The sequence below is a fragment of the Nanorana parkeri genome, unplaced genomic scaffold, assembly GCF_000935625.1.
Source record: "Nanorana parkeri isolate BGI_ZX_2015 unplaced genomic scaffold, ASM93562v1 scaffold215, whole genome shotgun sequence".
In the NCBI taxonomy this organism is placed as follows: domain Eukaryota; kingdom Metazoa; phylum Chordata; class Amphibia; order Anura; family Dicroglossidae; genus Nanorana; species Nanorana parkeri.
This window is the reverse complement of record NW_017306483.1, coordinates 1,090,721-1,106,938: the sequence shown is the minus strand read 5'-3', so window position 1 is coordinate 1,106,938 and position 16,218 is coordinate 1,090,721. Positions and strand designations below refer to the sequence as shown.

At 46.4% G+C, this 16,218-nt stretch overlaps 1 protein-coding gene across 2 annotated transcripts in view; it reads left to right on the top strand.

Annotated features, from left to right (window-relative positions):
* Positions 1–16,218, top strand: part of PBX2 (PBX homeobox 2) — a 47,516-nt gene that overhangs the window by 25,061 nt on the left and 6,237 nt on the right. For both annotated transcript variants that reach the window (XM_018555860.1, XM_018555859.1), the window contains exons 2-4: positions 328–401; positions 15,599–15,843; positions 15,962–16,152. In XM_018555860.1, the coding sequence (XP_018411362.1) occupies positions 328–401; positions 15,599–15,843; positions 15,962–16,152 (510 nt within the window). The remainder of the gene's footprint in view (positions 1–327; positions 402–15,598; positions 15,844–15,961; positions 16,153–16,218) is intronic.

Genomic DNA, 16,218 nt, shown 5'->3' with positions numbered 1-16,218 from the left:
TATATATATTATAGCACAGATATCGGTATTGAGTGCAATTACCAATATTGCTCTTTCTGTACTCGCCGATACCAGTACTTCCACTAGCAAGGAGCCGGCTTCCCAGCCAATCAGCACGGAGCCGGGTCATTACCCACCGGCTTCCTGGTTGGCCGGGAAGCTGGCTCCATGCTGATTGGGTGGGAAGCCAGCTTCCCGGCAAATAAGCATTGAGCTGGCCAAATGGCACAAAACTAGTATCTGTATGTGTATTTGATCTCTTTACTATCTACTATCTACTCCACACAGGGACCAGTAGTAACCCTATACCTTTTTCTTTCTATGCAGGAAGCACGCCTTAAACTGTCACAGAATGAAACCAGCTCTCTTCAGTGTTCTCTGTGAGATTAAAGAGAAGACAGGTAAGAGATATTCACCCCCACACTATAGATATGTATATAGAGACAGTACTGGCCTGAGAGTCCATGAGCAATGGTGTGCCACTCAGATCCAAAGTAATTATGTGATCCCAGGGGTGCAGCGATACCATTTTTTTGGTATCCTGTACGAGTCCCATTAAGGAAGCCGGGCGGCGGTTAATGACTCACCGCCCAGCTTTCTGATTAGCCGTGAAGCCGGACGGCGTGTTATGACTCGCCGCCTGGCTTCCCGATTAGCCAGGAAACCGTTTCCATGTTCCCTCGTCACAAGTTAACGAGGAAGCATGGAACCGGCTTTCTAGCCATTCAGGAACCCAGCGGGTGGGTAAGGACTGGCAAATCGTTACCCGCCCCCTGGCCACTCCCTCCACTCCCAACCCCCCCACTTCGCACTACTGGATTCTCTTGCATTACCAAGAATACTGTAGAAGAGCATTGCAAGCTTAAGTTGACCATACACTGCTTGAAATTCAGCCAGTGTGTGGTCCCCTCGGAACCCCCCACCATCCTTTCCTTACCCACGCTTTAACCGCCGCACCATTCTTCCCAATGACTTTTATTGAAGAAGCTGGTCCAAAAATCTAGGCCGAAAAAATGGTCAGTGCATAGCCAGCTTTAGGGTGTTTTTACTTGGGGTGTAGCAGATCCTGCTAACCACACAAGGCACAAATAGTAAACCTTTCTTGTACCCATATAATGGGCACAGTTTGTGCTAGCGGTGGTGGCTAGTGTCTTACTGAACCACCAGCTGCATTATGGCGCAATCAGATCCACAAACACGCCATGTTCTTAATAAACTCTGGTGCCTGGGGCCAAAAAAGTTATTGCGTTTAAATGGGTCAATACACACAACTAATAAGGAAAAGGTTTAATTGAAAGCATTATGTGAAAAGGTGAACTAGCCCTTTTACATCTACTATGCCAGTAATGTCAACGCCATGTGCTCTTATGTATATGGTACTAATATCCTCACTCGTATCTCCCAGACAGGGAAATGCAGCCAAATGATCCTTTGATATTTGAGTGCATGGCATTTGTTTCGTAGTTCTCCAGAATAGGACCTTCCTCTTGGAAGAGCTTTGATACGAGCGCAGGGACAGTGTGTCCTGGCATGTACAAGCCATATCAAAAATTGAGGCAGGGCCCATACAACCAATCAAATCCTTTCTTTACGTGATATAGAAAAAAAAACCATTAGGTGGCTCTTGCCAGTAGCTGATGGCTCTGGCCGATATTTGATGGGTTCTGGTGGCTCTGGTCGGTTGTTGATGGCAATGTGCACACCATGTTGTCATGCTCCAGTGTTATCGCCCACAATGGTGCTGCACTTCTATAGAGGATGCAGTCTTATCCTGAACGTACTCTGTGGTATTTGTATGCACACAGCAGGGTGACTTTTTTTTTTGGCCAGAATCCATTTTAACTGCTCAGTGACAGCCAGCATGGGGCACAGCGTGTGGGGTGCACGCATGTTGCTCTCTAACCTCTTCCCCCCCTCTAGCTGCCATGACAACAGAGGTGACATGCGTGCCCTCTGTCATGTCGCTTCAATAGGAGAGCAGTGCCTGATGGTTTACTATTAAGAGTGATGCTGAGCACAGCTTGTACTGTGGGAGAATAGGAGTCTGGATGAATATAGGAGTCCTGTCATATCATTAGCAAAATGTTTGAATATTTGCGGCATTTCATCATTTTATGCCTGCCTTCCATGCCTGGGAATTTTTTTGCTTTGTGGCTGGAAGGACACTGATTAGATCGCTTTTCTGAGCTTTTCTTCAGATTAAATAAAAAGGTAGTTTTCCATCAGGGAGCTACAAAGTGCCTGTGCACAGCAGAGCAATCGTTCTCTCCATATCCCCTGACAGTAGGTGGTAGGAGACAGGATTTTTATGACAGAGCAGAATTTTTACAACACTGCTGTCTCAGATGATTGCTGTCAAATGATATTAGGTTATTTTAGCTTTCATATAGCTCCAGGATGTAACACAAGTACACTTTACTGCAGTGGCGGTCAACTTTTTAAAATAGGGGGGCCTCCATTGTAGCCCCTGACATCACCGAAGGGACGCACATAATATTAAATGAATGCAATGTTACCGAAAGCTGGCAGAGATTGCAGATATGCAGGAGATGGTCAGAAACTGTAGGCACGCTGCAGGCGCTGGTTGGGGGGACTACAGACACGCTGCAGGCGCTGGTCGGGGGGATTACAGACACGCTCCAGGCGCTGGTCGGGGGACTGCAGGCACGCTCCAGGCGCTGGTCGGGGGGACTGCAGGCGCTGGTCTGAGGGACTGCAGGCACGCTCCAGGCGCTGGTCGGGGGGACTGCAGGCGCTGGTCTGAGGGACTGCAGGCACGCTCCAGGCGCTGGTCGGGGGGACTGCAGGCGCTGGTCTGAGGGACTGCAGGCACGCTCCAGGCGCTGGTCGGGGGGACTGCAGGCGCTGGTCTGAGGGACTGCAGGCACGCTCCAGGCGCTGGTCGGGGGGACTGCAGGCGCTGGTCTGAGGGACTGCAGGCACGCTCCAGGCGCTGGTCGGGGGGACTGCAGGCGCTGGTCTGAGGGACTGCAGGCACGCTCCAGGCGCTGGTCGGGGGGACTGCAGGCGCTGGTCTGAGGGACTGCAGGCACGCTCCAGGCGCTGGTCGGGGGGACTGCAGGCGCTGGTCTGAGGGACTGCAGGCACGCTCCAGGCGCTGGTCGGGGGGACTGCAGGCGCTGGTCTGAGGGACTGCAGGCACGCTCCAGGCGCTGGTCGGGGGGACTGCAGGCGCTGGTCTGAGGGACTGCAGGCACGCTCCAGGCGCTGGTCGGGGGGACTGCAGGCGCTGGTCTGAGGGACTGCAGGCACGCTCCAGGCGCTGGTCGGGGGGACTGCAGGCGCTGGTCTGAGGGACTGCAGGCACGCTCCAGGCGCTGGTCGGGGGGACTGCAGGCGCTGGTCTGAGGGACTGCAGGCACGCTCCAGGAGAAGATCAGGGTGATCAGAAATTGAGTTAGGGGTCAAAAGCCCCTAACACAATTAGCCCCCCCCCCCTTTTCCACTCCTGAACCGTTTCTGGGTAAGGCCAACGCTGGTCATACAGTGTTAGAATTGTCTTTGAATGTTTGTTTGAAATCATTCATCAGAGTTTTCGATCTTGACATTGAGTCAACTATTTACATTTGAAAGCCCTTAAAAATTTTGCCCAGATGTACTAAACGGGTTCCTTTTTTGCTCAGCACATGCACATTGCAGTATGCATGTTTTTCTTTGTTTCCTAACGAAAATCAAATTCATGGTTAAAATTTCATTCATTCAGATAAGAAATGAAGGAAATTTTCCATCCAGCTCCTTTTTCCTCATCACTACGTTGATAAGAATCTACTAATCATCAAAATCAAACAAATTTTTTACTGGTGTATGGCCAGCTTAGTAGCCAACTCGAAAATAATTGGTGCTGGAGCTGTCTGCCCACATGGTCTCCTCCATTCACTTCATGCATACATTCAGCTCCCATAGGAGGACCATGGTGGCCAATCTAACTGGAGAAGAGTAGGATCATACCATTTATATACCTGCTCATCAGTCATACGTGCGATCTCTGTTAAGGTGCACGTACACTGCACGATTCTCGTACGAGAATCGCGGGAAATCCTGCGATTGTACGAGAATCATGCAGTGTGAATGAAGACGTGCGACCATTTCTACTGTACGGTCGCACGTCTTTTGTCTAAGGAGCACGCTAGAAAACCAACCCAAAAATCTTACAATTTTCGGCTGGTTTGAACAGTGCTCGGGAGACAAATGCCGAACAGGCCGGTGTGCGCACACTGCCCGTTCAGCATTGCAGTCATCGATGATTGCAAGTACGATCTGCCTGTCGAAGATGGGCAGATCGTACGTTTTTTTAAATTACTTTACAACCATCGCAAGACTAAGGTCTTGCGATGGTTGTAAAGTGTATGGCCACCTTTATTCCCTCAAGAAAATGCTGGTGCTGGGATTGTGTGCAAGGTTCATTATCAGGCACTCTGCACTAATCAAAAGAAAATGGTTACATTGTAGCTTTGCAATCGTCTACCACGTTGTAAACGACTACCGACTTGTGGCCGGTTCTTCTGTTCCCGCGATGCTCTGGGATACTGCACTTTTACATGGCTGTCTACCTTTTGAATTGATCATTTTGTTATATTGTATATCAATAGGCAGTTGAGTTTTTTTTCCAGAAAGCCTCAGGTTTCTCTTGGGCCTAGGAAAAGGCTTGCATGTTCCACAGCAAACAGCAGCGAAGTGTTTACACATGTATACAGTGGAGCTGAGGGCGTCCATTAATTTGTATAACAATGTAGGATGGTTCCCCTCCTCCTCCTTCTTCTCCTTCTTCTCTTATTTAATGGTAGTCCCCTCACCCCCCCTGCTGCGAGGCTGGTAATGGAGGGGGGGAGGGCAGCAGAGGATCAAATGTCTGACACTGCACACACACTCACATAATCTGGTGTGTTCTCCCTTCCCATCAACCATTGCTGCTTCATTTGCTGCCCGCCCTCCATTCGCATAGCAATTTGAAGCAGCGATCCAACCTTTGATTCCAGTGTTTTTTCAATTACTAAGAAGTCAAATACCTCAAATGAATTGCAAGCAGATGGGATTTAATGCAAAAATCAGATCACGGTCGGCAACATTTTTTTTTTTTTAACCAGTTTTGATTCCATTTCAACCCGATCTTTCGATAAACTGTATCAAAGCTGTTAATTCGTTTCTCAATTTAAGCTTCACATTCCGCTGGATTCTGGTGGTCCATTAAACCCCATGCTTAGTAGATGTCTTTGCTTTGTCTCTGGTGAAAATGGCTGTGTATGGCCAGCTTTAGTGTTCGCTCTTATTGGCATAGCCATCAGTAGCAGATCCTTTAAGTCCTGTAAGTTGTGAGGTTGGACCTCCTTGGATCGGACTTGGTTTATCCAGCACATCCCACAAAAGCTTGATTAGATCTGGAGAATTTGGAGGGCAAGTCAACACCTCAAACTCAAACTCCAACACCTAAATGGTTTGAAGAACAAATTTTCTTCAAACCATTCTTGAACCATTTTTGCAGTGTGGCAAGGTGTATAATCCTGCTGAAAAGGGAATACTGGAGTCCATGGGTCAACGGGTCAGAACTGTTTTGGTGGCAAAAGGGGGTCATGGTATGGCTGATCAGTGTACATGTATGTGTACATATGTATGTAATGGTGACATGCTTATTTGCGTTGTTTTAAGGCAGTCTGTTCATTTGAATAGGCTGCTTAATGCACAAAAAGAGACGCTGCACTATATCTTTTTTAACGCAATACACAACGCATGGTAGGGCAATACCATGTGTTGTGGGGCGGTGCAATGTAGGTGCGTCGGTAAGATGCACTGGGGTGCCATTAAGATTGAATGTCAAAGCAGCGCAACAACCATGTCGCAGCAATGCAGCATACGAGTGTGAACAAAGTCTTTTAAAAGCAAATGAAAGCACATCCAATATTGCACGTTACCATTAGTAAGGCCCCTTTCAGAAGGGCTGATCAGGAGAGGATCCATGAACAGATCCTCTCCTGATCACAGCAGTACAGATCGGATGTCACCACTTTGACATCCGTGTCGGTACAGTTGATGGAGGAAAAAACTGAAACTGCCGGACCCCATATCAGTCTATGGGGAATCGGACGGTGTTCGTTTACATCAGATTACCCCCGGTCCAGCACTATCCGGTCTGTTGAATCTTTGATCCGTGGCCAGAGATAGGGCTAACCGGGTGTAAATTATCACATGGCTGCCCATAGTCTTGAATAGAGCATCCAATCAGGTCGGTCTGAAAAACTGACAGGCGGACCTGATCGGAGCGCTTATGTGAAAGGGGTCTGAGGGGCTTCCCTTAACCCCCCCCCATTTTAACCAGCCTTAGCCTTAGATAGACTTGCTGATCCACTGGAGCTGCTACTATACATTGGCACCAGGAGGGTGACACAGGAATCTGCGGCAATGAGAAATGGTGTCACCCTTTGCCTATGGCATGGTGTGATGTATAGATTACATTTACATTTTTGCTGGTAAAACATTCCCCGTAGACATATTTTGACTTTGCATGTAACCAAGTTCCGCTTTTAGCCAATGAGGTATAATTTACTTAAGAATAAATATGGAAAATGTCACCTAATGAATTGCATATCATGATGGGTGGAAGTGATTAACCGCTTCAGGTTCAGGCGGTGCAATTAATTGGTAGCACTGAGCAATTAAAAATTGCCGGTTCAGCTCGCCCCCTATCAATCAAATTGATGCAAGCGGCGCGATTATTAGTGAGCGATTAATCTTGCACGTGTGAGTGATCAGACATGGCGGTATGGCTCTCTCTTTATATACAGTGTGTTTCTGTCATGTTACAGCCTGGAGGAAAGGTCTGGGAGGCAGAGAGTCTTTGGCACGCTTTGTCTTACTGTGTCAGGTTTTGGCACATAGCGTCTCTTGGCCACCTCGCCTCGGTCAGGCCCACCCATGCCAGCCTATTACATGTAGAAAAGGAGGAATACAATGTAGATTTCTTTTTTGTTTGCTTTTAGATAAGGAGTGAAGTGAATCGCTTAGTGTCTGATAGCAAAGTATCATCTGACTGCTCGGTGCATTTTGAACCTCATCATTTTCTTTTTTTTTTTTCTTCTGTAAAAGCCAGGAAATCGTTGCAAAGTACAGAGATTTGAGTCTTGCTTTGAGAGGTATTTGCTAGTGATGCAGCACCTCTTGTAGCGGTCACGTGACATATTGGAATTGACTAAATATATTCCAACTGCATCAATCCAAAAGGTGTGCAAAGTATTACAGGTATTTTCATAAGAAAGCAGCCACAGCCCCAGCAGAAAATTATTTCCCCTGCCAGCATGCTGCAGAAAAGGACCCTTGCTCTTTGTGTAGAAGCAGTGGTCTCTCTGCAAAGGTCTGACAAAGCCCTCCCCCCTCCCGATGAGCCAGAACTAGAGCTCTCAAAGAAGCAGTGTCAAATCTCAGTGTTTCTTACTCTTTGTGGAAGCAGTGGTCTCTCTGAAGACATCCACCATGCCCCCTATGCCAAGTCTGAGCTATAGCTCACCAATCAGCAGGAAGCAAGAACTTTGCTGCTCGCAGAGCTCTTGCTGTGACAACAGTGAGTGTTGAAACTTTGCAGAGATGTCACTGCTTTCACAAAGAGACCAAGAAACTATAGGCTGTTCCGTGACTTCAGGTTGACAATATAGTAAACCTGTGCAGAGTCATAGTATCTGCCATTGCTGCCTTCCACACTTCCAGGACGGGGAGTGTGTTGGGGTGGTTTGAGTAATGACTTGCTTACTGCAGACCATGTCCCCCATTGCTAGGTAAGCTCTCGCTCCTTTTGCTTTGTGGAAAGAGGAGTGCATGTTCACACCGGTGCTGGCTTATCCTGAAAGCTGGAATAGCGATCGGACAAGATTTTAAAACCTGTTTGGTCAACCTTTCCCCCAATGATCAGCCAAATGGAGGGACATGGTGGGTTTCTGTGCTACCATAGACAAGAGATGATAGTTCAGCCTGCAGAAAATGCCTGGATTGCATGACTGTCGCCTTGGGTCTATGTCAAGCTTCACCCTATGCTTTATTAGAACTGAAGGTAGTGCGATCAAAGATTGTATTGTTGGAAGAATTTCCTATGTTCCGCTTTTGGAGCTGGGCAGCAGTTGCGAAACGTACGCCCCCGAAATGGCAGGATTATCCGGGCTGCCAGTTAGCGCGTGTTTTATATCCGTGCGCGCAGCTGTGCCCCTGCCATGTGGATGCGTGTGTGAGTTCATGAAGACATCCGCGACACACCGCTGCCCAGCTTCCCCATTAATATCTCGGTGTTAATTACATAATTGTGACAGGGCTGTGAGGAAGGGGGGCAGTGTAATTATCTGTTATGAATCTGCTTCATCAGGGAGTGTAAACAAGGAGGATCGTTAATCAGTTCTCGTTAAGCGCCGGACAGCCCCCTGAACATACAAACAAAAACCTCTGTTAGGCGGCCGGATACTCGACACGCTCCGGTAGGGATATCCGGCACCAATATGATAGGTTCAGGTTTTACCCATAACGGTCTGTCTGATGCAGGGCACCATGGGTACACCTATAATATCAGGTTTATTGAACATGGCCGCACTTGTACTAAATCCAAAGTTCCCAAATGCTTATGCCACCAACCCTACAGAATGCCCTCATGCATTAAAAAGACTATTTATTAAGGGATAGATCAATTCTTTTACCCCTTTTACAAAGTTTGGGGTGTAAAGGCTGGACTGTACCATTTTTCGATTAAGGATTGGAGCCCTTTTTTTTTTATCCGATTAACCGATTAATCGAACTTAATAATCGGCCAACTAATCGATTATGAAAATAATCGTTAGCTGCAGCCCTAGAGATTAGTCTCAACTTTGCAGGTGGACTCTAGATCTGTCCACTTCTGCTTGAGGTGACCTTGAACTACTGCCCTTGACTTGTATATTAAATAAAGTAATGCAAAGAAATAGAGTTTAGGGACCATTAAGACCTCAGAACAGTGAGAAATCTGTAAAAAAAAAGAAAGCTGCAGTTACAAGAGACTGCAAAAGGTAGAGCTAGAGAACGGAGCAGAGTCCCCTTATGTAATGTAGTGTATTTTCAATGCATGTCTTGACTTCTTTTTGCACAATGTTCTTGACCATAAGGTTTGATGTGAATTTTTTTTTTCTCACTCGCATGCTCTACCATATTTCCCTGACCGAGATTTACATATAGAAGTGTAGATTCTCTTTCAAGTGTGGTTGTGGGGGAAATGCAGTTATAACCGCTGAGAGCTGACAATGGAACTTTAATTGGGGGGGGGGGGGGGGTAACAATTTTTCTGGCTGTTCGCCATTCTTTCGCTGATTTTTCACTGCGCTGTATTTTCTCCACTCCAATATGCACTTGTATTACCTGATTAAAGAAAAACAAGCAGAAGAAACCACGGAATAGTCAACAAAATCCTCCAGATGTTTCCAGCTGCTTTAATAGCCCTCCTAGACATTGTATAGTTTCCGTCCGTGTGAGAGCAGACAGTACGTTTCACAAAAGACCTTGGGCTCGCCACAGGCATTATGGAATGTAAGATTCGCTAATTCGTCTACAAAAAATCACCCCCCACCATTCCCCAACCACCACCTCCCATCAACCATGTTATGAGAATGTTTTCCAGAGAAAAATCTGTTGGCTAACCGGAAGTTTTTATCATTTTTTTTTTATGAATTACATTTTGTGTGTCTGTTGCTTTATCTTTAGAGATACATACCCACACCCACAGATTTCACAATGCATGGGTGTGCCAAGTAGAAAGAAGTTTGAATATTTAAAGAGAAAACCGTGTACCTCCCCTAGTGAGATTTACAACTTCTGATTATTAATTGGTAATAGCAAAGCTATAGCACTTGCATGCGGTGGCAGCTGAGTAAGCAGCCGCATGCGGTGGCAGCTGAGTAAGCAGCCGCATGCGGTGGCAGCTGAGTAAGCAGCCGCATGTGGGGGCATCTGAGTAAGCAGCCGCATGTGGTGGCATCTGAGTAAGCAGCTAGCCGAGTAGGCTCTCGCATGTGGAGTCAGCCGAGTAGGCTCTCGCATGTGGAGTCAGCCGAGTAGGCTCTCGCATGTGGAGTCAGCCGAGTAGGCTCTCGCATGTGGAGTCAGCCGAGTAGGCTCTCGCATGTGGAGTCAGCCGAGTAGGCTCTCGCATGTGGAGTCAGCCGAGTAGGCTCTCGCATGTGGAGTCAGCCGAGTAGGCTCTCGCATGTGGAGTCAGCCGAAAATGGTGCCCATCACAGAGCCCACCATTGATATAATGACGGGTAAAGAGATTCTAAATTCATGTCCTATGTTGGGAAGTCAGTTGATTCGTTGAAGGTTGGTCTAACCACGGTGTTATACCCATATCTCAAGACCTGTGCCCAATATCTGTGTGTTACCTAGGGCCTGGCACTCATTACACTGTTCAGCAGGACTCACATTGGAAGATAAAGGGCAGCACTGTAGGCCAGGCTTGCTCTACTGCATCTCACACTGAGAGCATGCTGACAATAGGGGAGAGGGTGGAAGGAAAAGCCTGATGACTTTTCATTGTGCTGATGCTCCTCCACTGTCCAATCAGCAGGGAGGTGGTGACAAGCTGTAAAGGTCAACCTACGCAGGGAAAAGTGAGGTATAGGATCCGTTAGTTGCAGACATCTCAACCTGCAAAACCTTATTTCAGGGAGGTTGCCGTTTCATTTCAGGGAGGTGCCCTTTCCGTTTTTTGGGTTGTTTTTTTACAGCGGCCATCGTCAGAATATAAAAGAAATAATAATGATAGTACACACACACACACACACACACACACACACTCCATATAATAATAATACAATATATTTATATATATATACATCAGATTTGTGAATTGATCAAGTATCTGTCAGTGTAAAGGTCACAATTTATTAGACAGCCCAAGACCTTTTTAAAAAAACGCTGAGGAGTAAAGTCCCTGATACACTAGTTAGTTGACTAGTTGCTATGGGCAGCAAATGAAATAAATGTTCTCTATAACTAGACAACCAGGACATATAATTAATTCTAGATTATCCACAAAGGGTTAACAGCACTCTCTCAACCCTGCAGCAGTGCCTGTACCTTCTCTCAATAGTAGTCTATGTCCGCCCTCTCTGTGCAGCAAGTAGCTTCTTCCTTCTGAGAGCCAAGCCTCGTTCTGAGGCTACTCTAGAGATCACATGACCTTCCTCCAGGAGGCAAGCCTCGTTCTGAAGCTACTCTAGAGATCACATGACCTTCCTCCAGGAGGCAAGCCTCGTTCTGAAGCTACTCTAGAGATCACATGACCTTCCTCCAGGAGGCAAGCCTCACTCAAACTTTTCCCACTCATATATTACCGGAAAGGTTTACTCAGAGTAAACCTTTCAGGGAGAAAATATCTCTCTCGCTGATATCACGGAGCTGCTGTCCAAAAGAGGGAGACTCCCTGAACATCAGGGAGACTTGAGATCCCTGCAGTTGTGCCTAGGTGATGAGGCTGGTGGAGTTTTGAGAGGGAAATCCAATCAGTGGTGGGACAAGGTCTTTTAGCACCCAAGGTGACAAGGCTGAAGGACGTCCTGCCATGAGATGTGAACTACCTCAGCAGCATAGGTTGCCAGTCCTGCTGTTTTAGTGCCCCCACCTGCTGAAGAACCCTAGGTGGCCGCCTCTTCTGCTTACCCCTGGGCCTAGCCTTAATTTCAATTGAGTATTAGGCATGTGGCCTGGCTTTACACATGAGGAGCCATAAGGAACAGTTACAGGCAAATATGGTTGCCTCCTTTTACAGATCTATGATACTAGAAGTATATGTTTCATGTCCTTGACTTTTTGGCTTTTATTAAAACACCAAAATTGCTTGCGTTATCCACAGCAAACCAATCACATTCTTCCTTTCATTTTCCTGTACTGTTTTGCAGAAATTTAGGGCACACTCCAGCTGCAATGGGCAATAAGAACAATTCTTCCTTCAGGCACTCTGATTTATAAAAAAAAACAAAAAAAAACCTTGCGACAATCGTGGCTCTCTCCCCGAGCGCCCCAGCCTGTTCCTATTGTAATAAAGGGATAAAGCGCTTGTGTAAATAGCACCTACTTCACTACAGATGCAGTTTTCAGACCCCTGACAGCTGCCGTGTAATGTCTAATTGTGGGCCCGCGCGGCAGCTGTCAGACAGGCGTTCAGGAAGGGTCCGCCGTCCGCAACCCTGATTAATAAACATGAATCTCTTTATTCACTCTGAACGCTGTTGGCCTTTCATAGTTCGTTTGCTTAAGCCTGTACACCATGCAGTGTTGTTTAACCCCTTTGCAACTGGATTTGTTTCATGCATTGTGAATAGAGATATTTGGGTCTGAAGCAGTGGTGGCCAACATGGTGAATATAAGGGGCATCAATGGTGGCCCCCCAACACGTCCGGAGGGCTGCACAATATTTAAAATATCAAATTTGTGTTGCGCTAACGTGTGGTGTAACTTATGCCATACCGTGAGTTAACAACGCATGGTAACCTGTGCCCCGCTGTGCATGCTTTGTGGTGCCTTGCGGTTAGAGTAGTGGACAATACAGCAACACTGCACTTCTATGGAGCACTCCATAGCAGGAGTAGAAACCCGCGGCTGTTACTGGTAAGCTGATGGTTCGGGTTCCATTGCTAAAGCCCGCTGGAGTATGCTGTCATTATTCAGCATGCATGGGCCCATGTGCGGCAAATGTTAAGGCATTAGCTTCTCTTTTTCTTATTATTCTTAGATATATTTCCTTTTTCAATTGCTACAAAGTACTTTGACACAGTGAGTCGATCAGTCTCTGGAGCATGAGGCTATATATTGTAAATTGCGGGCGTACTTCCACATCTAGGATACACAGCTGCCACGTACAGATGCCAAAAGTAATGAATGGCTGTACATGGGTTTAGACCGCTACTTGCACCCAAGACATGCGTATGTGATGTGTGTACAACCCTAGACGTACAGTTTACAGCACAAACCTGCGTACAGCAAGCAGCAGCTGACCATTTAACATTTTGGACTTTCTCTTGCTTCTAGTTTGGTGGCAATGATCACCAGGAAAAAAAAAGATGGTGGATCTCCCCAGTGAGACTTTGGCATGGTTCCCAACACCTCAGCAGTCTGAGAAAAAATTTGGCTTCGGATCCACTTTAATGAACTCGGGCAGCACTCATGAAAACAGTTGTGTAGTGGTTGTCTAGTAGTTAGGTTGTGCTCATGGGTCTTGGTTGAAATCATAATTTGACCGACCCCAACATTTCTGCCTGAATTATAGTTGATTGTGGTACATGGGGATTGTTCCTTTTTCCTGTAGAGAAATGGGAGCGATCAATAACCTGATCACTAAGGTTTCAGTAAATTAGGCCCAAGACTGGGCAGCTGTGCACTGACCTAATCCATGAACGATTATGGTTTCCAACAGAGAAGACCATTCGCATCTATGGTCAGTCTATTGGCGACTGCATGTAGTCATCCTTGAATGCAATGGCATGGTGTGTCCATATACGTGCCTGATTGCGACCAAGTGCGGCGAGCTGTACGACCGATTATAATTCCTTATCAATTACTGTTTCCTTTAGATAATCGGGGCCATTCAAATCTGCGGTCAGACATTTTGACAAATGCATGTAGCTGCAATGGTGCACTGGATCAATGCAGGTGATTAGCAGCAGATCATTATGGCTACGTGTCCTTGTCCTGTATCTGTTGGTTGAAGTAAAAATGACTCGACGTCATGGGAGATTTTGACGCTCGTTTCGGTCACATGACTTGCGCCACTGTTGTCCGCTTTGCATTGTACACTGCCTGATTATCACAATAGATGCATTTGCAATGCCTGAAAATATTGGCCGGTCTATAGTGTGGCTCACTTCCAGGATAACACAAATATTTGTTGCACAAGGAAGCAACATGGGGAAACTCAAGCCACCATTCACAAATTCCTGCGTTTCCTAGATGTACGTCTACTTTTACAGGACATTTGGCCCTACCTGAGATGGAGCCTGCCCCTCTCCTCCCTCGCCCCATCACTTCTTCCCTCCTTTCGTCTCCACAGCGACGGTGGCTGGGAGCCTCTCGTTTGTCTGAAGGAGGGGATTGGCTGGGAGGGGGGAAGGGCTGGTAAGCCAGGAAACACTGTGCTGGGATAATGTGTGAAACTTATCTGGATAATGCAAAGATTAGCAGGATAATGCAAATCATTATCCACAAGGAAGGCACCAGGTGAGCTGCATGGAGGCAGCAAGATGTCTTCCAGTGCCTTTGCAAGGCTTGTTCACACAGCGTTGTGGGGTCACACAGAAAAAAAAAATATTATATTAAATTTTCAGGACGCATTGCAATTTCCGCTTGGGAACCTGACGCTTCGGCTTTCCGGGGACCTCAAGTCTTGGCATGTCTTGCCAGACAGTATCTAGCTAAGCATGAATAGTTACCATCTGTCTCCAGGATGATTAGTCCCTTAGTTTTTGTCCCTGGAAGTTTGTCTCCTTCCAAATGTCCCAGATTTTCGTGTACCAAAGATGGCCGAGAAGAGCTTCAGATTTCATCTGTCAGATCAGCCAAATTTCTCACGCACCACTATGTAGAGTGAGGGCCTAACTAAACCATCCATTCGAATTCTATCCCTTTTGCACTTCTTGGTTGTCCACTTTCTTGATGAAATCTGAAACAAACACTGAATGTAAGTGGCTGCTATTACATTGAATCTCTAATGTATATTGATGTTCTTGAGGTTTTCAAAGATATATATGCTGAGGAGCAGAACCTGTTCACAATTTAAAGTGATCCTATAAAGGAAAGAGCTGCTAACTTGGATCTCAGATACATTCCACCATCCCAAGCCCCAAAGGGTAGGAGATACACCCCTGATATACATGTAACCAGTAGATGGAGCATACACATATCTGCATATGAACTATAATAATCAAAATATTGGAACAGTACATAAAGGAGAATTCCAAAAAATCATTTCAGACAAATGTTACATTAATAACGTAAATGTTGTATTTGTTGAAGATATTCTATAGTTTAGCTTTTTTCCATTTAGCATAGTGATAGGTTCCTCGAAAGAACAGCCTACCACCCCCTGGAATTCGCCTTCGCTGCTCTCCATCATTGCCCTAATGGAATGCTTGGTAAATGCTTCCAAGTTTGAGGGAGCATGTGACCTCTTTCCCTTCTTCCAAGAGGCAGCGGTTGGGCTTGAGCAGCCAATGGTCAGGCCTAAACACAGTCATGAAAGGGAGAGGAGTAGGTCGTTAACCCTGTGTAAGCTCTGATACCAAATGATAAGGTTTTGATATGGAGCTTATACTTGGTTTGGACTCCCAGCTCCACCGCAGGGACATAGGAGGGTGGGAGCTCTGGAAAGATTGATTATAAGAGGGTGGAAGGTTATTCTTTACCTGAATGGGTAAAATGAACATAGTCTTCTGGATTTTATATTACACTGAATGGCTGCTGAATTCTACAGGAATTTGTCTGCTTCTAGTTTATGATTTCACCTTGATTTAGATAAACTTTATAAACGTTATTTAAAGTACATGTTCCTAGTTTTTTTTACCTAATCGAAATTCGGTCTCCTCTTCTCTAGGGCTAAGTATTCGAAACTCTCAGGAGGAGGAACCCGTGGACCCTCAGTTGATGCGTTTAGACAACATGCTACTTGCGGAAGGTGTGGCGGGCCCAGAAAAGGGTGGAGGATCGGCGGCAGCAGCCGCGGCAGCCGCAGCCTCCGGCGGTGTCTCTCCCGACAACTCCATAGAACACTCGGACTACAGGAACAAGCTATCCCAAATCCGACAGATATATCATGCCGAGCTGGAGAAGTATGAGCAGGTGAGAGGAAATCCGTGGAAGTTAGAATATATACTATGTCGGTTCATCCTCCCATCTTTGAATTATTTCCCAACATCCTAATTTGTTTCTACCTCTCCTTTTCTAATTCTCCACTCAGGCATGCAACGAATTCACTACACACGTCATGAACTTGCTGAGGGAACAGAGCCGAACACGACCCATCTCCCCGAAGGAGATTGAGAGGATGGTGGGAATTATTCACCGAAAGTTCAGCTCGATCCAGATGCAGCTAAAGCAAAGCACGTGTGAAGCAGTCATGATCCTCCGGTCAAGGTTCTTGGATGCACGGTAAAGAATAGATATTTTGTAGAAAATATATAGTCCTGGATACCCTATTCTGGAACAAAACCATTA